Consider the following 19016-nt stretch of genomic DNA (forward strand, 5'->3'; position numbering starts at 1 on the left):
AAAAAAAGGAAAGCTCTTACTTTGCCTTTACTCCTGCAGTATATGGCCCTTTCTCAGGGATACAATGTGCTAATGCACAAGGACTAACATTTGTATTAGCCAGAAAGGAACTTGGACTCCCAGACATATTAATTAATAGCCCCTTTATTGGAGCTCACACGAGAATGAAAAAGAGGACAGTAAAGATAATCTTACCTCCCTTCAGATGCTGGGAACCCTGAATTCTGCAGCATCAGACACACCTCCAGTCAGGGTACAGCTCGTGGTGCAGATCCTGTCTGTGGAAAGATTCCCCAATGTTTTGGTTTTTAGAGGTCTTGTAGGATCTTCTGAGAAGAAAACAATCCTGGTCAACATTCCTGCTGTCAAACAGAAGGATGTTCACACGAGAACACACTGCTTCACTTTCAGATAAAGACAACATGCAGGTGCTGCAATTGCCAGTGCCAGGAGGAAGCTTCTACAGGTTCCTGCGTTACAATTAGCTGGCCAAGTATTTTCTGTGGCGAGGGGATCTGTGCGGCACACGACAGGCCAGAAGGCCAACGCGCACCTGCGCCAGAGCACAGCATAGCTCGTGCTGTAACATAACCTGCGCCTTCTCAGGTTAACTGGCAGGTGGGTCACCTAACTCCCTGATGTACAATGGTCTTCTGGTTAGAACACTGCTGAAATATGACTGTCATAGCGTATAGAGCATCACGTCCCTGGCCTAAAGGGTAAGCAAAGTTATGGGGTAATTCACCAGTTTTCAGCAACGTTAAGTATTAACTCTGTGGGAATTTAGAAGATACAACATAGCCCTATAATATTTAATATGAATTTAATTGTTCTGCAACTTCAAGTCTTCAACAAGATGACAGATATCCTTGAAATAACATTAGTTTAAAAGTTAGTCTGAAGCTGCGCAAGAACTCCAGTGCATACAGAAGCTAAGTGAAGAAAAAAGAAATATCTCCTGCCAAGAGTTAAATATATTTCAGGATACAAATCCTCTAATGCAGTATCAAAAAAAATACAGAAAGAATGCCTTTAATAGGTCAAACAAAAATCCATCGCAGCCAGGATTTCCTGTGCGCATGTGAGTGCCCCGAGACACACTATGGTGCAGTCCCTCTCCTAGCAGTTCGGGCTGCACTTTCCCCCACATCTGCTTATTTACACCCTCCCCGTCCTGCCCCCACACCGGTGGCAGGATGCCCTCGCCAGCCGCCTTCTAGCCCCAGCCAAACGGCCATTCACACCACCACCAGGAGGAAGCTGGCGGGGCAGTAGGAAAAACCCTTTTGCCTGTGGGATCTGCGTTCCTCCCCGAGGCAGTGGCCGGGGCTGCTTGCACACCTCCAGGAGCCGGTGAGCACTGACAAGGGTGCTCCCATTTTACATCTTTGGCCCTGGTCCAGTGGTGTTCATACATATTCCTCCTCCACCCCTGCACCTGTTGCTGCCTCTGGTCAATTAGTTACCTCCCCCCCCCCCCCCCATCTTTAGCCCCTTTCCTCTGTGAGGGCTTTAAGATTTTTCAGGATAATTTATATGCAGGAGAATTCAAGAGCTCAGTAGGGATTAGGAGAGGAGCACGTCCTACAGCCACTGCTTGAGACTGAGCAGAAGAGCCAGGGCACTTTCTCTGGACTTCCCCAGCATCCACCTTCACTGTTTAGTGATGTTAGATGGTATAGGCTTGGCTTTATTATCTGTTACCCATGAAATTGTCCAACCCTTTTTTAACCTGCTGATACCTGTGATCTGCATCCCCAGCATCTCCTGGAAACAAGTCCTCTTTTAGGGTTTTAAACCAATTTTCTGCTGATTTTATCAAGTAGCCCTAGTGCTGATGTTCCAGGATTCTATGAAAATAGTTCTGCCCTACTCTCTGCCTGCTTTTGTAAAGCTCAGTCACATCCACGTTTGTAGTCTCCTCTCCCAGCTGGAGGCCTAACTTCCCCAGTTCCATGGCAATTTGGTTTCCTTCATACCATTTGGTGTGGAACCTAGTCAAAAGATGCTGGCAACCCACCAGTCCCCTGGCACCAAAGCTGGTTCTAGCACTAGGTGACACACCTTGGCCAGCAGCTCTGTTCCACAGCTCCGTTCCTTCAGAAGTGATGGCTGAATTTCATCTGGGCTGGGGTGCCTTACTGACATCTAGTATACCTGTTTGGTGCAATAAATCCTGCAAATGTACCTTAGCTTGAGATAAATTCTAACTGCCTGCTACAAAAAATGCAGGAGGTGTTATTTCCTTTATGTTTTCAGTAGTAGAAATCAGTGACTGCAATAGATGGCAAATCCCAAGCTGTATGTACATAATATTAGACTGCGGTCTTAAAAACAGAAAACCATACTGCATTCCCTTATTTAATTCTTTCAGCATTTCTTCTCACCATGAACAGCTAACTTTGTACTAACTTCATTGCTAATTTCAGTGTTCAGTCTTTTGGATTATTAAAACCAACCACACTGTGCTGCTCCTCCTTAGCTCAGGAGATGAGATTCGCTTTGACCATGCCGCAGATCAGCAGATCAAAGCAGCAGCCTATATGCCCCCAGTCATTCTCTCTTACAGGTGTTTCAGATAGCACACAAGAGTTGGAGCACAGGATCCAACTGAAGGTACATACTGGGTTTCCATCACTAGAATAAATGAGGATGAAATGCAGGCACCATGCCTACACCTAGAGAGAGATGTTGAGATTGTCTAGAGAGAGGGTCTAGAGCACAACTGGGGTTGTTTAGCCTGGAGAAAAGGAGGCTGAGGGGAGACCTTGTCACTCTCTACAACTACCTGAAAGGAGGTTGTAGCAAGGTGGGTCTCAGTCTCTTCTCCCAAGTAGCAAGCAATAGGACAAGAGGAAATGACCTCAAGTTGTGCCAGGGCAGGTTTAGATTGGATATTAGGAAAAATTTCTTCACCAAAAAGGTGAAGCATTGAAAGAGGATTCCCAGGGAAGTGGTTGAGTCACCATCCCTGGAGGTATTTAAAAGAGGTGTAGATGCAGTGCTTAGGGATGTGGTTTAGTGGTAGACTTGGCAGTGTTACATTTATGGTTGGACTCAACGATTCTATGATTCTCTGATTGTATGTTGACAGGTAAAGCAAAGAAAGTAAAAAATAAAGCCAGAAGAATGCAGCAGGTTTGGAACCATTTAGATCAATGATTCTACCTAAACCGCGATCAATTTACACTGGTAGGAGTTCATTCAGCTAAGTAACTCCTGTGATAGCTGGCTTATTTCTAGAGAACAACTCCAACTGGAAAACCACTGTTGTGAAAGCCTACACTTTGCCCTAACAGAGGAAAAAAAAAATTTGGAAATAATGGCAGCCTGCTATCCAAGTTCTGCCTGCATGAGCTGTCAGTCTGCAAATTGCCATGCACACTGAATAGTCACTCAAAAATAGTTATTTATTCCATACAAATAGTTCTAACCTTCACATGTATCAGAAAGCACAAAACACTGATGTTAGCTGGGGCACTTAAAGAAAAAAAGGAGTTGAAATGTAAAAAGAGATTCACATTAAAAGGCAAGGACAAGCAGAGAAGAAAAGCCATTACAGTAAAAGCACTCCTTCATGCAACTGACTGTTCCCACATCACTGTTTGTTTACTGCAGGATCAGGTACCTGAAGGTCCCAACAATCTGGTGACACCAGTAATTTTCAGTGACACTCATTTATAAGTAATTTCAGACACAAATCAACCAAAACACTCAGCAATTCAAGTACATCCCAGTAATTACAGAGAGAGAAAACCCTTTTTAAAAAATGGTATGTTAGGCACCCTCAGCCATTTTTGGCATAGCAGGCTTTGATACATTTAAACTGAAAGACTACAGCTCACCTTCAAATAGAATTTGAAAAGTGAAACAGCTCTACATATAACCTTAAGTACTTGAAAAATCATAACAAAGAAAAAACTGGAAGTCTTTAGCTTTCTGAAGTACTCTGATCATAACAGACTTCAGGACTCGGAATCCTGCAAATTTCATAGAGCAGCATTTTCAAGGAGCAGCACCTGAATTCAACTTAAAAATTTTGCAGGGGAAGACGCCAAAATATCTTGCTAAATGAGTAGTTTTTTATATTACATTTTTATTTTGCAAGAAAATAAATTATACAACTTAAAAAATAAAATTCAAAAATTAAGCAGTACATCAAAATAGTTCAGCTGGACTGCCATACAGAAACTACCACCATTCAAAATTGTACAGCATTATTATCTTGGTAGTGGCACACATTCAAAATTGTAAATACCATACGTAGATAAGATATTACAACTCAGGAACTCAAGTTTGCTCAACACTCCAGACTACATATAGTGTATATGACAGGAAAGCTTTCATGTATTGTTTATTTCACAAATATGACCTCAAAGAATTACAAAGATAGCATCCCAGTCATTTAGATGAAAATAGAAAACAGTTTGAGTTTAAGATAGCAAATCTTTCTGTAAAACTATCAAATCTTTTTGCCAATTGTATTTTTAAAATTTGCACTTTACAGGACAATGGCATCCCAATGCAAATAAATGCAACATGTGAATATTCAAAACATTTATATTAACTTTAAAAAGGTGAAAACGAGCAAGTCACATTGTCGTTTGGAAATGTAATTGCATTACAGTCATAACAAATGAAAGATAGATGAGTAAAAATAGAAGCTAGGGACACCAACTATGGAAAGAGGAAAATGGAAGACTTCAGAATTGAAACTGAGATCCTCATCAAGTTCTTGGGACAGAGAAAGATTTAACAGTATGTCTTAATTAAACCCATTAAGAGTGATTTTTTTCCCCCCCCTCTTCTACACCAGATTTCATTCCATAGCTATTCACCGTGGCAGTGTGTGTGGCAACATGTTTTTCAGATGCAGCACCTCTTTAAGCTAGGTCTTTGGACATACATATTCATAGCTAAAAATTGCAGCCTTAAAAGTGCGTTGTTGCCATATTGCAAGTGAAGAATAGTTCATTTTCATTTAGGTATGAACTCTACCCTCCCCAAAAGAACAGTTCACCCCAGATATCTCCCTGTGCCCCAGGTGATACTAGTTTTAAGTGCATATTGGTGAAAGTGACCTGATGAAGGATGCTAAACGTGATTCTGCATCTTTAACAGATTTGCTGGTGTGAGTCTCAGATTTAATAAAAAACCCCAACATCCATTTCCGGTACATATTTAAAGAAAAATGACCATGTCATAGGCACATTACCAATTCTATTTCTGCATCCCAGGTGTTGAGAAATATATAGGTAACATTTAGGTTGTATTATTTTATACTTACTAGTTGAGGGAACATGTAGCTCCTTAGCTTTGAGCAACCTGCTGCTTTCTGCATACACTCCGGCTTCCTAAACAGTTGTATCTGAGATGCAGTCTCTTAAACTTCTCCCTCAAATCTAAATCCATGGCTTCAAAAATCAGCATTACATCCTTTGCAGCTCCTTCTGCATGACAATTTCACACCTGCTTTTCTCTGGTTATGGGCTGGAATTTTTTATGTTGACAAGAGTGTGCTCAGACTCAGTCATGTCTTCCCCCAATTATCCCAAGTGAGCACTTGTTACTTTTAAGTTACAAAGACTGAACATCTTGCAGTTCGATTTTTATTAGAATTTCGGTTTTAATGTTCAAATAGTTTTACTGGTTAACTACACGGAGCATCACTTGCTTTTGATTCTGAACTGCAACACCACAGGGCCAACATAAAAGATTACTTTTAAACAGCATCCACTTTTGAGTATCAACAAAAGCATGTAACATAAGCTGTGGGATTTCAATCAGTTGTAACCAGCCAGGTCTCAATTTCTCTCCATCTCTTGTTCATGAAACCCTCACTACCAAAAATTTCCTACTCGGATAGATGTCCAAGTACACACTGTTCTCAGGCAGCCACACTGGCATTTACATGAGTAACAGAGCACGCAGCCTGTTTAAGGGTCCAAACAGCCATTCTTGTAGTTTGCTTTAAAACCACTCTTACTGTAAACTTTACTGCAACCATGTGAAAGCAAAACTCCTCCTCTTACTTACTGGAAGGTTTTCTTTTTTGATTAAAGTTAATTGTATCCTCTTCCCCCTTTCAATCATCAAAGACAGTAAGACCTTTAGAAGTTGTACTTGAAACTGGTTAATTAAAAATATTCGCACAGTTGCAATTTATAGAAGAATATACAGAACTGAGTAAAGTGCAACTTACCTTTTGTCCCAAGAGAGGCACTCTGCTCCAGTGATTCATGTTATCAGTCCAGTACATGCTGGGACCTTTCAGAATAGCAGAGAGGCAGGCAGTGCCAAACAACTACTTCAGATGATTGAAAACAGAAGAGGTAACATTAAAAAGTTGAAATTCCTGATGTGTATTTGGCACTCTCTCTGCATACACTAAACAAGGTATTTTTCCTTCGCTTTTTACCATTTCGTTAGAATTGTATTTTCTACCCTGCCAGTTTCAAAATAAAAAGCAGACGGTTTGTTTTTCATAGAAAGATGTTGACTTCTAAGGAATAAACCAGTTGAATTGGATTAGCCTTGCATGTATCTATAAAGTCACCAATAAGGAATTAGTACAGGGATCTTCAAGTGTTATCTTCTTTCGGGGGGAATTGTGCATCAATTATTTTCAATGCATTCAGATATATATAGTCATACTTAAATATTTGGAATACAAATATTAAATGTACAAGGAAATACACTTAATATTTCTGTTCAGTATAACAGACCCACCCATGAAAACTGCCTTTGAAGTGAAGTATCATTCAAGAAAGCTTTACCTTCTCAAATAGGATTGTAGCAAATCAGCTGTCCAAACAAGGTAACAAATAATGTATATCCACTTGTTTACAGCAAACAATTTAAAAACAATGATCTCCTGCTTAAGGAAAAATATCACCCATGACTTGGAATTATTTTTATGTCACTTATGTGTCAATTATTAAAATCCAGTTACTAGATTGAAGCACTGCTCTAGCCAACAGTTTTAACTGTAACAAATACGTATCAGTTGTGATGCGTTTGTGTCTCTCAAATGTTATTACATATAAAGGATCAAAAGGTGGACAGTACATTACTCCGTTGATCCAAAACACAAAAGTGAAAGTGCTACTTCTAGTCCTAATTGCATTTAAAAAAAAAAACCAAACCAAAAAAAAAACCCCAAACCCAAAACAAAACTAATAGCAGTTCCTCAGTGCATGAATATTTGAGTATTTTCTCCTTGTGCAAGTACTGGTCATCTAAAAACCCAAACCTGTATTCTTCCTGGTGGGTGTAAATCAAATCTACTTTAAAAAGTTCACAATGGGCTCTTCATGAATGCAAGTTTCCCACAAAACAGCATGCTGTTAAAAGTGTGCAACATGAAGGGAATGCCATCATGCTAGCTGAAAGAGATTGGCAAAATAGAGTCCTCTGTAAGGTAAGGCAGGGATTTTAATACGTAACGAAAGTCAAAACAAGTCCTTCTGCAGCACAAACTGTTGCAGCTGTCTGTCCAAGCACCCTTCAATTTATGTTCTCAACATCCTGCAAAGTCCTCAAATTATGCCATATATATGAAGGTGTTGATATCCGACTCATCTCTTCTGATATATTTGTGCTCTATAAGCCACTCAATTTGCTCTTTTATCATTTTCTTTTGTGGCAAGAACATGTTTTTCAATATTTCTACCAGTTCAGTCTGAAGCTGGGCATTAGTAATTTTCTTCCGCATTTTCATTATTTGGATGATAGCCTCCTGGTAGGGGACAAGAGAAAAAAAAAATAATTTTTTTGAAATGCCTGGGTGAAGTGACAAAGTGAAAACAGCATTAATACAGGGCTCCTGGTAAGGCAAGACAGCAATAAGTCTGTATTTTTTCCCTTAAAAAATCAGATATATGCTGCATTTCTTAGCCCAAGTAGATACTAAACTGCTTTTACAAAGAAGTTGATAAAGGAAAAGAATGAAGCACTGGCGAGATGCGAGAGATAAGACAAGTCCAGCCAAAGGAGAATCTGCAGTTAAATACCTAGAGTGTTAATTACTCACTAAAACCTAATGTTCATCCACTCTCTGAGCAGAAGTCGTCCTTTTCCAGGGTGACTTGTGATATACCTTGTGAATACCTCATGAAATGCAAGCTTAATGTCAAACTGGAAATCAGAAGGAGCTCTCCTTTCATAAATACAACCAGGCACTAATCTGTCTGCTGGAAGCATGGCCAAGATATTAAATCAGGTGGTACAATCAACAATGAGCACGGCCTAGAATCTAATCTGACTGATAGAACAGACCTGCAATTTTAAGTTAAGATAGGATTTTCGAGACTCCATTGTAGGTAATGATCTCTGATGCCCGAAAAAATTCAGGTTTGGTTGGTTTTTTTTTTGGAGCTGTCAGCTCAAAAGATCTGACGTGAGTACCTGACTGAAGGACAACCAACCACAACGCAGGAAGCTGCAGTTTGTACATCTAAGATGTACTTACATACTTTCCCTCTAAAGAGAAGGCCTCTCAAAAACTCATACTGCTATTACTAAAGCGTGATCCCATCTCTGAGATTACTCTCTTCATACAGTGCAGTCAAAGAGATCTCAAGATCAACAATACTGTCTGTTGATGTTGGTGGCTTGTCAGTCAACTTTACCATCTGCTGCTGCCACCCACCACTACACTGTTATGCCTTCACTGCTTAATATCTGCTTTGTCCTCTTTAAAAATGATGACCTGGTACATCAGAACAGGAGGCTGATAACTACAAGTGCACAAACACACAGGCAAAATCCAGTATTCACAAAGGATCCATGCCAAATAGCAAAAGTCAGTTCCAGTGGGATTCAAAAGCATTCATTTCATACATCAACATCCAAATGCGGACAGCATGCCGCAGCGGTAATACAACAGGGTACAACAGAAATAGGGTTAATTTTGTAATTCCTCTGGCAGTGTACTTGCCTGGGTTCGCAATATTCTTAGCTGGACTATTCCTTCATTTTCCTCTTCCCGCATTCTCTCTGTAGTAAGTTGCAATCGACCAATCAAATTTATCTTGCCCCTTTTCTGAACTTTAGCATTTTTTCTGAAAAAGTTGTATTGTATGAAGATAAGCAAAAAATACATTTCAATTAAGGAATTCATGTTAAACTTAAATTACAGCAGCAAGAAGTACCATCACATATCAAATATTTATAGGCTACTAGCATTGCAGCAGTGAGATAGCTGGCTGACAAACCAAAACTCAGCACCAATATCTCCGCGCAATAAAACCTGAATACACTAGCGTTACAAAAAAATCCATCAGCTGAAACTGACAGCATCCAAAGTTTAAAATAGCAATAACTTTTCAAGAATAAAATTTCAGAGAAATATATTTCAGTTTAGTTATATAAAACTAGAGTTCTTTGGAGGAAGTTTTTACAACAAAGTTCAGGAAAACAGACTAGTTAATATTCCATAAAAAGAACTGTCTCTCTAGCAGAAAAAAAGGGACAAACACCAGCTATTGTAACAAACAAAGCTGATGGCATTCTTCAGCGGTCACCCACAAACTTTCTGTCCCTTCTGCCAGGCCCTCTCATCATTTCCCGAAGATCACAGTCCTGATGACAGGATGAAACATCATGGCCCTGGGCAAGAACAAAAGCCCCAGGAAAGCAGACTCATCACCTCTCTCCCTCTCCACAGATCCAGATGTCCAGCTGCTACTGAGAATGAGGCCCAGAATCTGAGGTTGCTATCAAGGAGACAGTTCTAATCATAGTCATAGAGAGAGGCAAAACCCAAAGTAAAACATGCTGAATGTTACAGACCATTTAGATATTCTCTCTTTATACTATCTTATGTTCTGAAGGATTTCAAAGCACCAGTAAAAGAGCACTGCAATTCTCATTGAAATAAAGACACTCCTCTCCAGTGAGAGCCACACCAAAAAGTCTGGCTTTTGACAGCATACCATATTATTAAGCAGTATCACTTCCTTTTTTAACTCAGCACTTTGGTGATGAAACTCTGTGTGTGTAATAACCAATACAGCACTAGTGCTCTGCTTACATGCCGTTCTTCCTACATGAAATCTTATGGGCTCATTAGTAACAGGAAGATAGCAAAGCCTCCGATTTTGCACCTCATCCTATGGTGTTTAAGAAATTTAATTTCACAGAAAAGAGAATCATAGAAACATTGGTCTGAAGGGGCTGCTGGAGGTCATCTGGTCCAACCACCTACTTGAAGCATGACTATCACCAAAACTAAGTGAGGATAAGGGCAGCAAAGCATGTGTCTAGCTGAATCTTGAAAAGTTTCAAGGATGGAGGTTAACTTAAGTGAATTCCTTTAGTTATAAATTAGTACATTATTATTTTACTTTTCAAACATCATCTTACATTAAACTGAACTCCTGGTTCACCGAGAAGAGGGTTCCTTCTGTAAAGTCTTTGGGTGAATTGACTTGAGGTTCATACAATAAAACCTGACGTTTCAGCTTTGGAAATGCTACAAGAGACTACAGAGAAAAGGGGAGGGGAAAGAATGAAAATGAAACACCAGACTTTCTAAATGGAAACAATTACTTTTTAAGAACATAGTTCACTGCTGTGCAGACTGTAGTGAGGGAACCACGCAGCTGCCTTTGAAGCTGCTGAAGGGCAACACAAAGATACTAGTAAAACCAGAGAGGGGACACAGTTTACCAAATCTCCTTCTGAAATGGGTTAGCGTAAGTAAAATCATACAAAGAAGTAAAATGCACAAACTCAGAGCTACAGAAGTGGTGTTAAGTCTGATTTACATGATTCCTCTCTTTATTCTTGAGCTCAATAATTAAAAGTCTGATAGAGCAAACACTGAAGTTATTTTTAAGCAACATGTATTTATCAGGTGCCGCTGATTTCCTAGAATTAGACCTGTCCCACACCACAAACCACAATCATAACTGCGTGCTTTAGGCAGCATATGGTCAAAAAGATCTTGCTGTTTCCAAAAACTTAAGTTCAATAATATTGGTAGAGAGAATGTGTTAATGTAACAGCTGTGTCTGCTCAGCAGTAGTGCAAGGAGCCAGCATTACAACTGGTTAATTAGCAAGAAAGGCGTTCACATTTCAATTTCAAAGTGTTATCTGACAGTGCTTTAAAAATACTAATCCAGTATTTCAGAGTACAATTATCAAGAAGAAATCTGTTTCAAGAGAAAGGGAAATACCCATAAAGTCCTCCTAAGTTCTGCATCAGGGAGTTCAGTTGCCAGTTTAAGATTTTCAAAGCTGATCTTCTCTCTGGGTCTTTGGTTCCACGCAAACAGCACAGCTAGCTGAAATGTTGTTACCTCCAAGTCATACTGGCCAACCTCATTCTTAAATGTTATCTGTGAACAGAATGACAATTTTACTTGTAAGCCTTTTGGGATCACAAGCTTTCTTACTACCTTAAATACACAGAAAGTACAGTCATTGAGGCTGATACACCAAAAACGATACACTTACAATTCCATTAGACATGAGGTGGTGCCAGTGCAGTTTTCTACCGCTGTGATTCTTTTTATAAAATTCTTCAACTTCTGGGATGAGATCTTCTAATTCCGTGGGTAGCGAGACAAACACTTTTTCAGAACTTCGGGACCAGGCACCAGCATTTAAAATTTTAATATTCACAGAGTCAGCTGTAAGACAATACTGAACTCTATGAATCTCCAGGTATAAAAGACAGATAAACAAAATGCCTTTTTTTTTTTTTTTACTGTAAACACAATTATGGAGGACTGAATTCTCAGAAAGCAGCAGGGTGTCTACCTACTTACACATTAAGGTACTCTATTTATGCACCACTGGCTTTCTGCCAGCAACACTGATTGAAATCTGTGGGGTTTTTGGCTTCCCTCTGCAGAGCTCCTTAAGCCCTGATGCAGCTTTATAGTTGATGCCTGTAAGCACTACTCAAGGGTTTTCAGCAGCAGCAGGTCCAAAACTGAATGTTCCTCAGCCTCTCTCATCAGTGAAATTTAACCTCAGAAATGTGATTTAAGCTCTACATAGCACACACCCAGCTCTTCTGCTGGCAGATGAAGGAGCAGAGCATGAAGCACTCATGAAGAATGATGAGGGCATAAAAGAACAGAGTAGTGCAGGATTCACCTGGTTGATACTGATTCAAGCCCCTGCTTGGAATTTATCTACAAGAGTAGGGAGTCTGTATCTACAAGACTGCTCATAATGAAAACTCAAAATAACTTACAGAATTGTATAGCTCTAGTGTCAACTGTAAGAGAAAGCAGAGTCTACAGACACTTCCAGTCTAGGGGTAACAACGCCCTGAAGACTACCTGCAGTTGATGTAATTTTTAACTCAAGATTCAACAGAATTATTTTTCACTAAGAGAAATGAAAAATAGCAAATAATTTGAAAACAATACCTGGTAAAGCAAGTTTATTATTTTTGTGCATTTCTTTGAAGGCCTGGTTCAAGTCTTCAGACACTTTGATATCCTGGAACATTCTAGCCAGCTTGTTTACATAGTCTGCTGGCATTCCTACTTCCTGTATAAACAAACAGAACACTAAACTATGACAGAGACAACTATGAACAAAAAGCTTTATTTTTAAAATAATAACCTTCAAAAAATGAAGAGCATTAAAGTACACAGGTATCATCACTTTACTGTAACAGTTAATATGCAATGCAATATAAAGTTTTTTTGCATGGATCATAAGTAGTTACCCCTTCAGGGCATATGATGATTCTTTTAAAGAAATCCAAGTGCTGAAGAGCATATGCATGCATTAAGGAATCAAATTCTGAGATTTGAAGGAATGTTTAAAGGCATGCAAATAATATTCTAACCTACATAAAATTTCACAATTAGAACACAGCTCAAATTATTTACATACCTAAACAACAAGTACACTGCATTTTTCTCATTTGTATATGGAATATATGAAGCCTTCAGGTAATTATATGCAAAATACTTTAAAATCTATCACTACCACTATTAGGATCAACATTTCTCTTAGAAAAGAGCTAAACTGTTTTATTTACAAGTATTGCAATAAAATGTAAATGTGAGATAGGATATCTAAGTTCAAGAGTGGGCATTAATATCACAAGCAAGAGGCACAACCAAACAAAGAAAGATGTCAGGCTACTTACTCTGAGCCATTCCACCATATTCTCCTCAATTTCACTATCAGCTGATATATCTAATATCAGGCGTCTTGTTAAGTGAGCTTTGTGGTATCGCATGAAAACATCTTTATTCTGTACATATTTAAGTACCAAAAGCTGTCAAAAAAGTAGATTTTAATGTATTTATATGCATTGTCAATCAGACAAATCTTTGAATGCTGATCTAATGCCACTGTAGACTATGAAGTAGAAAAAGGCTACCTGACATTGCCTTAAGAGCAACTGTGTTAATACTATCACAGGCATCAGCTATGAATCTTTCATAGTATCACACCTCCAATTTCTTCATCTGTCCACCATCAAGAACCTTCTCTTAAATCAGAAAAGACATTGACACTGGTATGTAAGAGTCTCCTGTATTATTTTCTAGACTAACATTAGTTACTGTAATACACTACAGTCTGATACAGGCATTAATTTAGCATACTAATTTTGTGAACTGACACAGAGGCATAAAACATGGCATGATTTACAAGACAAACACACACACACACTTGATGACATAATAAACTCTTTTCCCTATTATTATACATTGCATAACTGTTTTTGAAGATCAAGGCCTCAACCCACAGAAGGAAATAAAACAAATTCAATCTTCAGAATAATTGAGAAGTAGAAAGCAAAAACATACCACTTCTTTAAGCTTCGCTTCAATTTCTTCAGAGGTTAGTTTTTTGCTTAGTGGTGTTTTTCTTAGCAACATGTCACAGTAATTAGCAAGAAGCTCAGGGCATTTGGATTCAGGCTGTGTTTTTAATCCAACACTAAATAAAAGAACAACAACATATCTTCAAACTGTATAGAATCCTGCTATTCTGGAGTAGCCACACTGTTAACAAGACAGAGCCCTCTTTACTGATCCCCTTGGAAAGGATCCTGGTAGTGAATTCATATCCTCATTAAACTAATCAAAAATTAGGGATAACTCCTTTTTCTTCTTGAAACAATAAATACTACCAAACATTTTCAGACCGCTTGTACAGCTTGATCATTCCAACTGCTTTTAATTTTAGAACTCTAACAATGAAGGATTACATTGAAACAACTAAATATTGCATTGCAATATGTATTCCGGTAAAGAATTCACAAATGCTGCAGTGAAATGTTTCTCTGCTCTTGTCAGTATGCTCTAATTAAACTCTCAAGAACAACCTCCTGCACTGCATTTCACAGACTGCAAAACCCAACACATCGCATAGTAACAGGATAAAATTATTTTATAGCAGGTATAAGCTAACATCTTGGAGATTAAAAGCAGATTAAGGCTGAACAAGACGCTACAGCAGACAGACTGTGGTTCTTCAAAATGCACGCAGGCACAAGGTCACATTCTGAGCCTGTGTCTAGACTGGTCAATAGAACAGTGCCAAGGACCAACCCCTATTTCTACAGTCAGATGGCACCAACTTGTTTGCAAGTCTCAACGGACCAAAACAAAGGCAGCAGGTAAGATAGCAGGTAAGAAGCTGTGGGGATGCTCAGGAATCCAGTGTTCTTCTCATTTCCTCACCCTCTCATCAACTAGTGCAGACAGCGCTAAAACTCTTAGACAACTTGCTTGTCCTTTTTAATTCATAAAGAGCTTGCAGGTTGTGTCTTCTGCCCTCCTAAAAACCATTTCGCATAAAAGCGGATCACTAGTCTTTTGATTATTACAAGACAGAACCCTTATTTAATCAATGCGTTCCCAGGTATTTCTGAACAGGAGTCTTCAAGATCCAGACAGTGATGAAAAATTAACAAATTCCATATTCTTAGGCTGAACTTAATGGCACAAATTAAGCAGGATGAAGTTTCATTTTACTTAAACCAGACTGCATATGTAGACAGCTTGAAAGAGCATGGAAAGAAGAATGCTGAACAGACGATTGCCGCCATCATGGTGGTTTTTAAGAAATCACTAGGCAGGTTTAGCTTTAGGAGTGAAACACAGTTTGAATGAGGTATTGATTTGGATGCTCCTAGGGCAAATGAAAACATCAGCAGAGACCTAAAACATTCCTCTACCTTGCCTACATCTATACCAAGTATACAAAGCAGGGGTCCAGTCTTCTGTGAAGGTCTTCCTTCAATAACATAAAAAACAGCAAGACTAATCCCTGTCCAGGTTTACCATCAGTCCAAAATCAAACACAGAATAAGAACCAGAATGCTGAACAGATATTTATACCCATTCACCCCTAACTAGAAGTAATTGGAAAGAGAAGCTGGAAGCCCACCTACATAAGCTTTGTTTCAGTAGTAAATCAGACTACAAACTATATATAAGCAATCCCAACCACTTTACAGATTCCTACTCAAGTGGCCCATCCCATGTTAAATTCTAACAATCAATTAACTGACCACTACCTTCTCTTGGCTGAGTTAGCAGAGTGGCTGCTGTAAGCATGGTGTTTCTTCTTGAGTCACACAGGTCTGCTTAATCTACTGGAAATTGTTTAAACTAACCTGGTTAATCCTGCACCAAAACAAAAATGTAACACCCAGACAGGTCATACTCACAGCTGACACAAGAGTAGGTGATAAACAGCTTGCAGATGGTTACACCTGAATCAGCCACAGTTATTCCCATAAAGATTACTGCCTCAGTTTCCCCCAGGACTTTTACTGATGTTGCAGCAGAGTTATACAGCTCAGGTGTTTGGAATTAATAACCCAGGAAGCTATTATTAAATTCAGCTAACAAACTGACTCATTACTCTACTACAAAATAAGAGATTCCCCAATTACTACAAATACATTTTTTAAACAGGCTGCTATTCACTGATCCACTGCCATGTGATGAGTGTTTTACCAGAAGTTGATAAGGAATCTGAAATTCCATAATGCAAACAACACAAAGAAAGTACTCTTAAAGTGTTATTTTTTGAAGAGGTATTTTAAAAGAGAAGCTCAATCTTTAACAATTTAAAAACCTTGATTCACATAAAGTTTATATGGCTTACCCTTTTTGCTTCAATGGCAATTCAAGTTTAAATATTGTAGCATCATTCACAACTGCTTTGTATGCCTGAAAAATAATTACAGATTATTAATGTTTCACTCAATTTCTCTCTAACATATGAATCACAAAGGTTTCATCTCTTTTTAGGTTACTGTAACATGAAATTAATCCTATTTTTTTTATTAGTCCAAAGTTCCTGGAATTAATCCTTTTTTTTTTTAAGCCCAAAGTTTTTGGATTTGATTTTCAGTATAGCGTTCAAATCCTATGATCCAAATTCCCATTAACTGATGTATTGTGTTTTCCTCTTTTCCATTAATATACGACTTTCCTTTAAGGGAAACTTAGGAAGGGATTGCATGGACCAGGTTGCATATCTGAAGTCATGAGACTACACCCAAGTATGTAGTAAATGCTAAACATAAATGTATTGCTGAATCAGACATTAAGGTGCTCAGTACAAAGATCATCACCTGATGTGCTCTACAACATCACAAAGCTGAACATAAATGCAACTTTATGCATGACTACAACACAAATTACAAGCTAATCGGTAGTAAGTTTCATCAACATTTTAGTCTGCATACTGAAATAGCTTCTAGATTTAAGAGTGAATGGGTGGAAGGATTTCAGAGACATAATATGAATTACAACAATTCTTAAACTGAAAACAAATGACCAGCAGAAACACATACCTTATCTCTTGCAGTAAGAAATCTTGGATCATCTTGAAAAGCTTCTTTAACCAACTTACTAAATCGATTAAATAATGTGAGCAATTGCTCTACGTATTTCTCAGAATCCTAAAGAGGCAAAAATCAAATAAAAAACCAAGGCTCCACAGAATTCAGTGTGAGTTTACGTGTAATTCCCTAATCTGTAATAACATAGTATCCTCAAACCTACATACTATGAATGAACATTTTATCTTTATTTTCTGTACCGAAAAGCTCTAGAGCATGTAAGCCTCAACACAGACTTTCAGGATAGTATTTCCAATATACAAACATACATAGAAAAAAATTCATAGTTTTCAAATACTGTATAACAACTTCTAAAATAAAAAAAGTTTTCAAGGACCAATAAAAGGCACATGCTAATTGCTGCAGATACTCAGGCCCCCTAGACCCAGAGAAAAAGATGATAAAAAGCTGAAAAAGAACAGTGGGAAAAAAAATCTTTTAATTTTCACACTGAACAACCACTCTTAGATTGAAAGCAATTTTCAAATTTCATCAGGAAGTTAGAATTCCGAAAAAATTGATTACGCCTTTTTAATTAAGATGCTAACACAATCCTACTGTATAAGTATCCCATGCACTTAATTTATAACCTTTTCTTTACTGTAAACTGGATTCATGTCTTAAAGCTACAACTGAAAACATAAGGAATAAAAAAATTACTCTAAAGACATTTAAAACTTTCAGAGGATGAAAATTTCATGTTTAAACATGAAATCTTCAAAAATTATTTCCATTCACATGTATGTCCTACAAATAGAGAATATTTAACTTCCACAAAGTTGTTTTTTCATTGTTATTTTATTAAAAAACAATACACTTACAGTAGTAATAGTTTCAGCAGCTGCTACCATATCTGCAAGTCCAGCACTAACAATATGTTCTTCCAAGTCTTTTAGCATGGGCTCTATGCCATTCGGAACTTTATCCATCAATGAAAACATTAAATGCAACTCTGAAAGATACAAATACTGATAAAGCCACCAGTCAAAGACCTGTATAAAACCCAAATATACTGCATTTCTGCTAGAGATATCTTGAATGGAATACTGAATATGTGAAGAACAGATAATCCAATTCATCCGTTGAAAGATGTTTTGAATACTGTTCTAATTCTGGTCCCACAAGGAGATTCTGCTGAATGCAAAGAGAAATACTTATTGCAATGTAATACTTGCTTATGCATATAATATCACAAGCCTGAATAAAAACCCCTAAAAGTCAATAGCAATTTGGATTAAGTCGAGGTTCTCAGTGTAACTGCCTTAAAATCCCTAGCAAAAATGGGTCTTTTTCAGTTGGAAGCCTACAGGAGTTTATGCAGGAAATTGTATGGATTCAAGATCATTTTTTAAAAAAATTAAAGCCAAACAGAGCTGTCTCTGTGTATCTTCCAATACCATCTAAAATGTTTTGTTTTAATTAAAAGCATGCCAAATTCTAAAGTAACCAAAACCGACTAAGGTAAACAGCATTTTATCCTTTCTGTTTTCCAAAAAAGTTTATTTAGTTTTTCTGAAAGTTACCAGCTCAAAAACTTTAAAAACTGATATGGTTTATTTGTCATACTTTTTGTGAAGGTATTTCAACACTGCTAAAAAAAAAGTACAGGAACAGCAATAATCATCTTGACAAAGCTGTCCACAAAGGAACACCTGGATTAAGCCCACCAGATTGTTTTAGAGAGACCACAGAGATCTGAACTAAACACAAAGGACTCTGCTAAATTAAGCAGAACACACTGATCATGGACTCTGATTCTTTTTTTGATAGAAAATAAATTGATAGATTCACTTAGTTCCTCAGCGCTGTATCTACTGTGAAAAGGGACAAAAGCCAGAGGCCCTGTCTTTGTTTTCTCCTCTGCATTACTTTTGTTGGGGACATCAAGATCCTGTCACCACTGAGGATGAAATATATGTTATCAACTCCTGTATCCCAACAACTGCTGCAGAACCAAATGGAAAAGCAATGTACAGAGACGAAAAAAAATCCTTTTAAAACATAGCAATGCAAATCAAAGAATGGAAACTACAAACTACCTTCAATAAGAACTTGCAATGCTACTAGAGACAACTCACAATGGGCTGACAGAATTTCAGAAACCAGAAAAAATGGAGTCAGAGGTATTCTCAGTGCAGTTTAGATGTGCTGTAAGAGATGGCAGCACTGTT

At 38.0% G+C, this 19016-nt stretch overlaps 1 protein-coding gene across 4 annotated transcripts in view; it reads right to left on the bottom strand.

The window, feature by feature from the left end:
• Nucleotides 1–4076: 4076 nt before the first annotated feature.
• CUL5 (cullin 5) overlaps nucleotides 4077–19016 on the bottom strand; it is a 32938-nt gene continuing 17998 nt past the window's right edge. For 3 of the 4 annotated variants that reach the window (XM_074816130.1, XM_074816132.1, XM_074816131.1), the window contains exons 9-19: nucleotides 17667–17797; nucleotides 16798–16905; nucleotides 16104–16168; nucleotides 13790–13922; nucleotides 13123–13254; nucleotides 12389–12512; nucleotides 11463–11638; nucleotides 11183–11344; nucleotides 10366–10484; nucleotides 8939–9062; nucleotides 4077–7738 (exon numbers count right to left, since the gene is read on the bottom strand). In XM_074816130.1, coding sequence (XP_074672231.1) covers nucleotides 7544–7738; nucleotides 8939–9062; nucleotides 10366–10484; nucleotides 11183–11344; nucleotides 11463–11638; nucleotides 12389–12512; nucleotides 13123–13254; nucleotides 13790–13922; nucleotides 16104–16168; nucleotides 16798–16905; nucleotides 17667–17797 — 1469 coding nt within the window. In that variant the 3' untranslated portion in view covers nucleotides 4077–7543. The remainder of the gene's footprint in view (nucleotides 7739–8938; nucleotides 9063–10365; nucleotides 10485–11182; nucleotides 11345–11462; nucleotides 11639–12388; nucleotides 12513–13122; nucleotides 13255–13789; nucleotides 13923–16103; nucleotides 16169–16797; nucleotides 16906–17666; nucleotides 17798–19016) is intronic. The other variant, XR_012622122.1, reaches the window with a different exon arrangement.

This window comes from Strix aluco, chromosome 2, assembly GCF_031877795.1.
Source record: "Strix aluco isolate bStrAlu1 chromosome 2, bStrAlu1.hap1, whole genome shotgun sequence".
Taxonomy (NCBI): domain Eukaryota; kingdom Metazoa; phylum Chordata; class Aves; order Strigiformes; family Strigidae; genus Strix; species Strix aluco.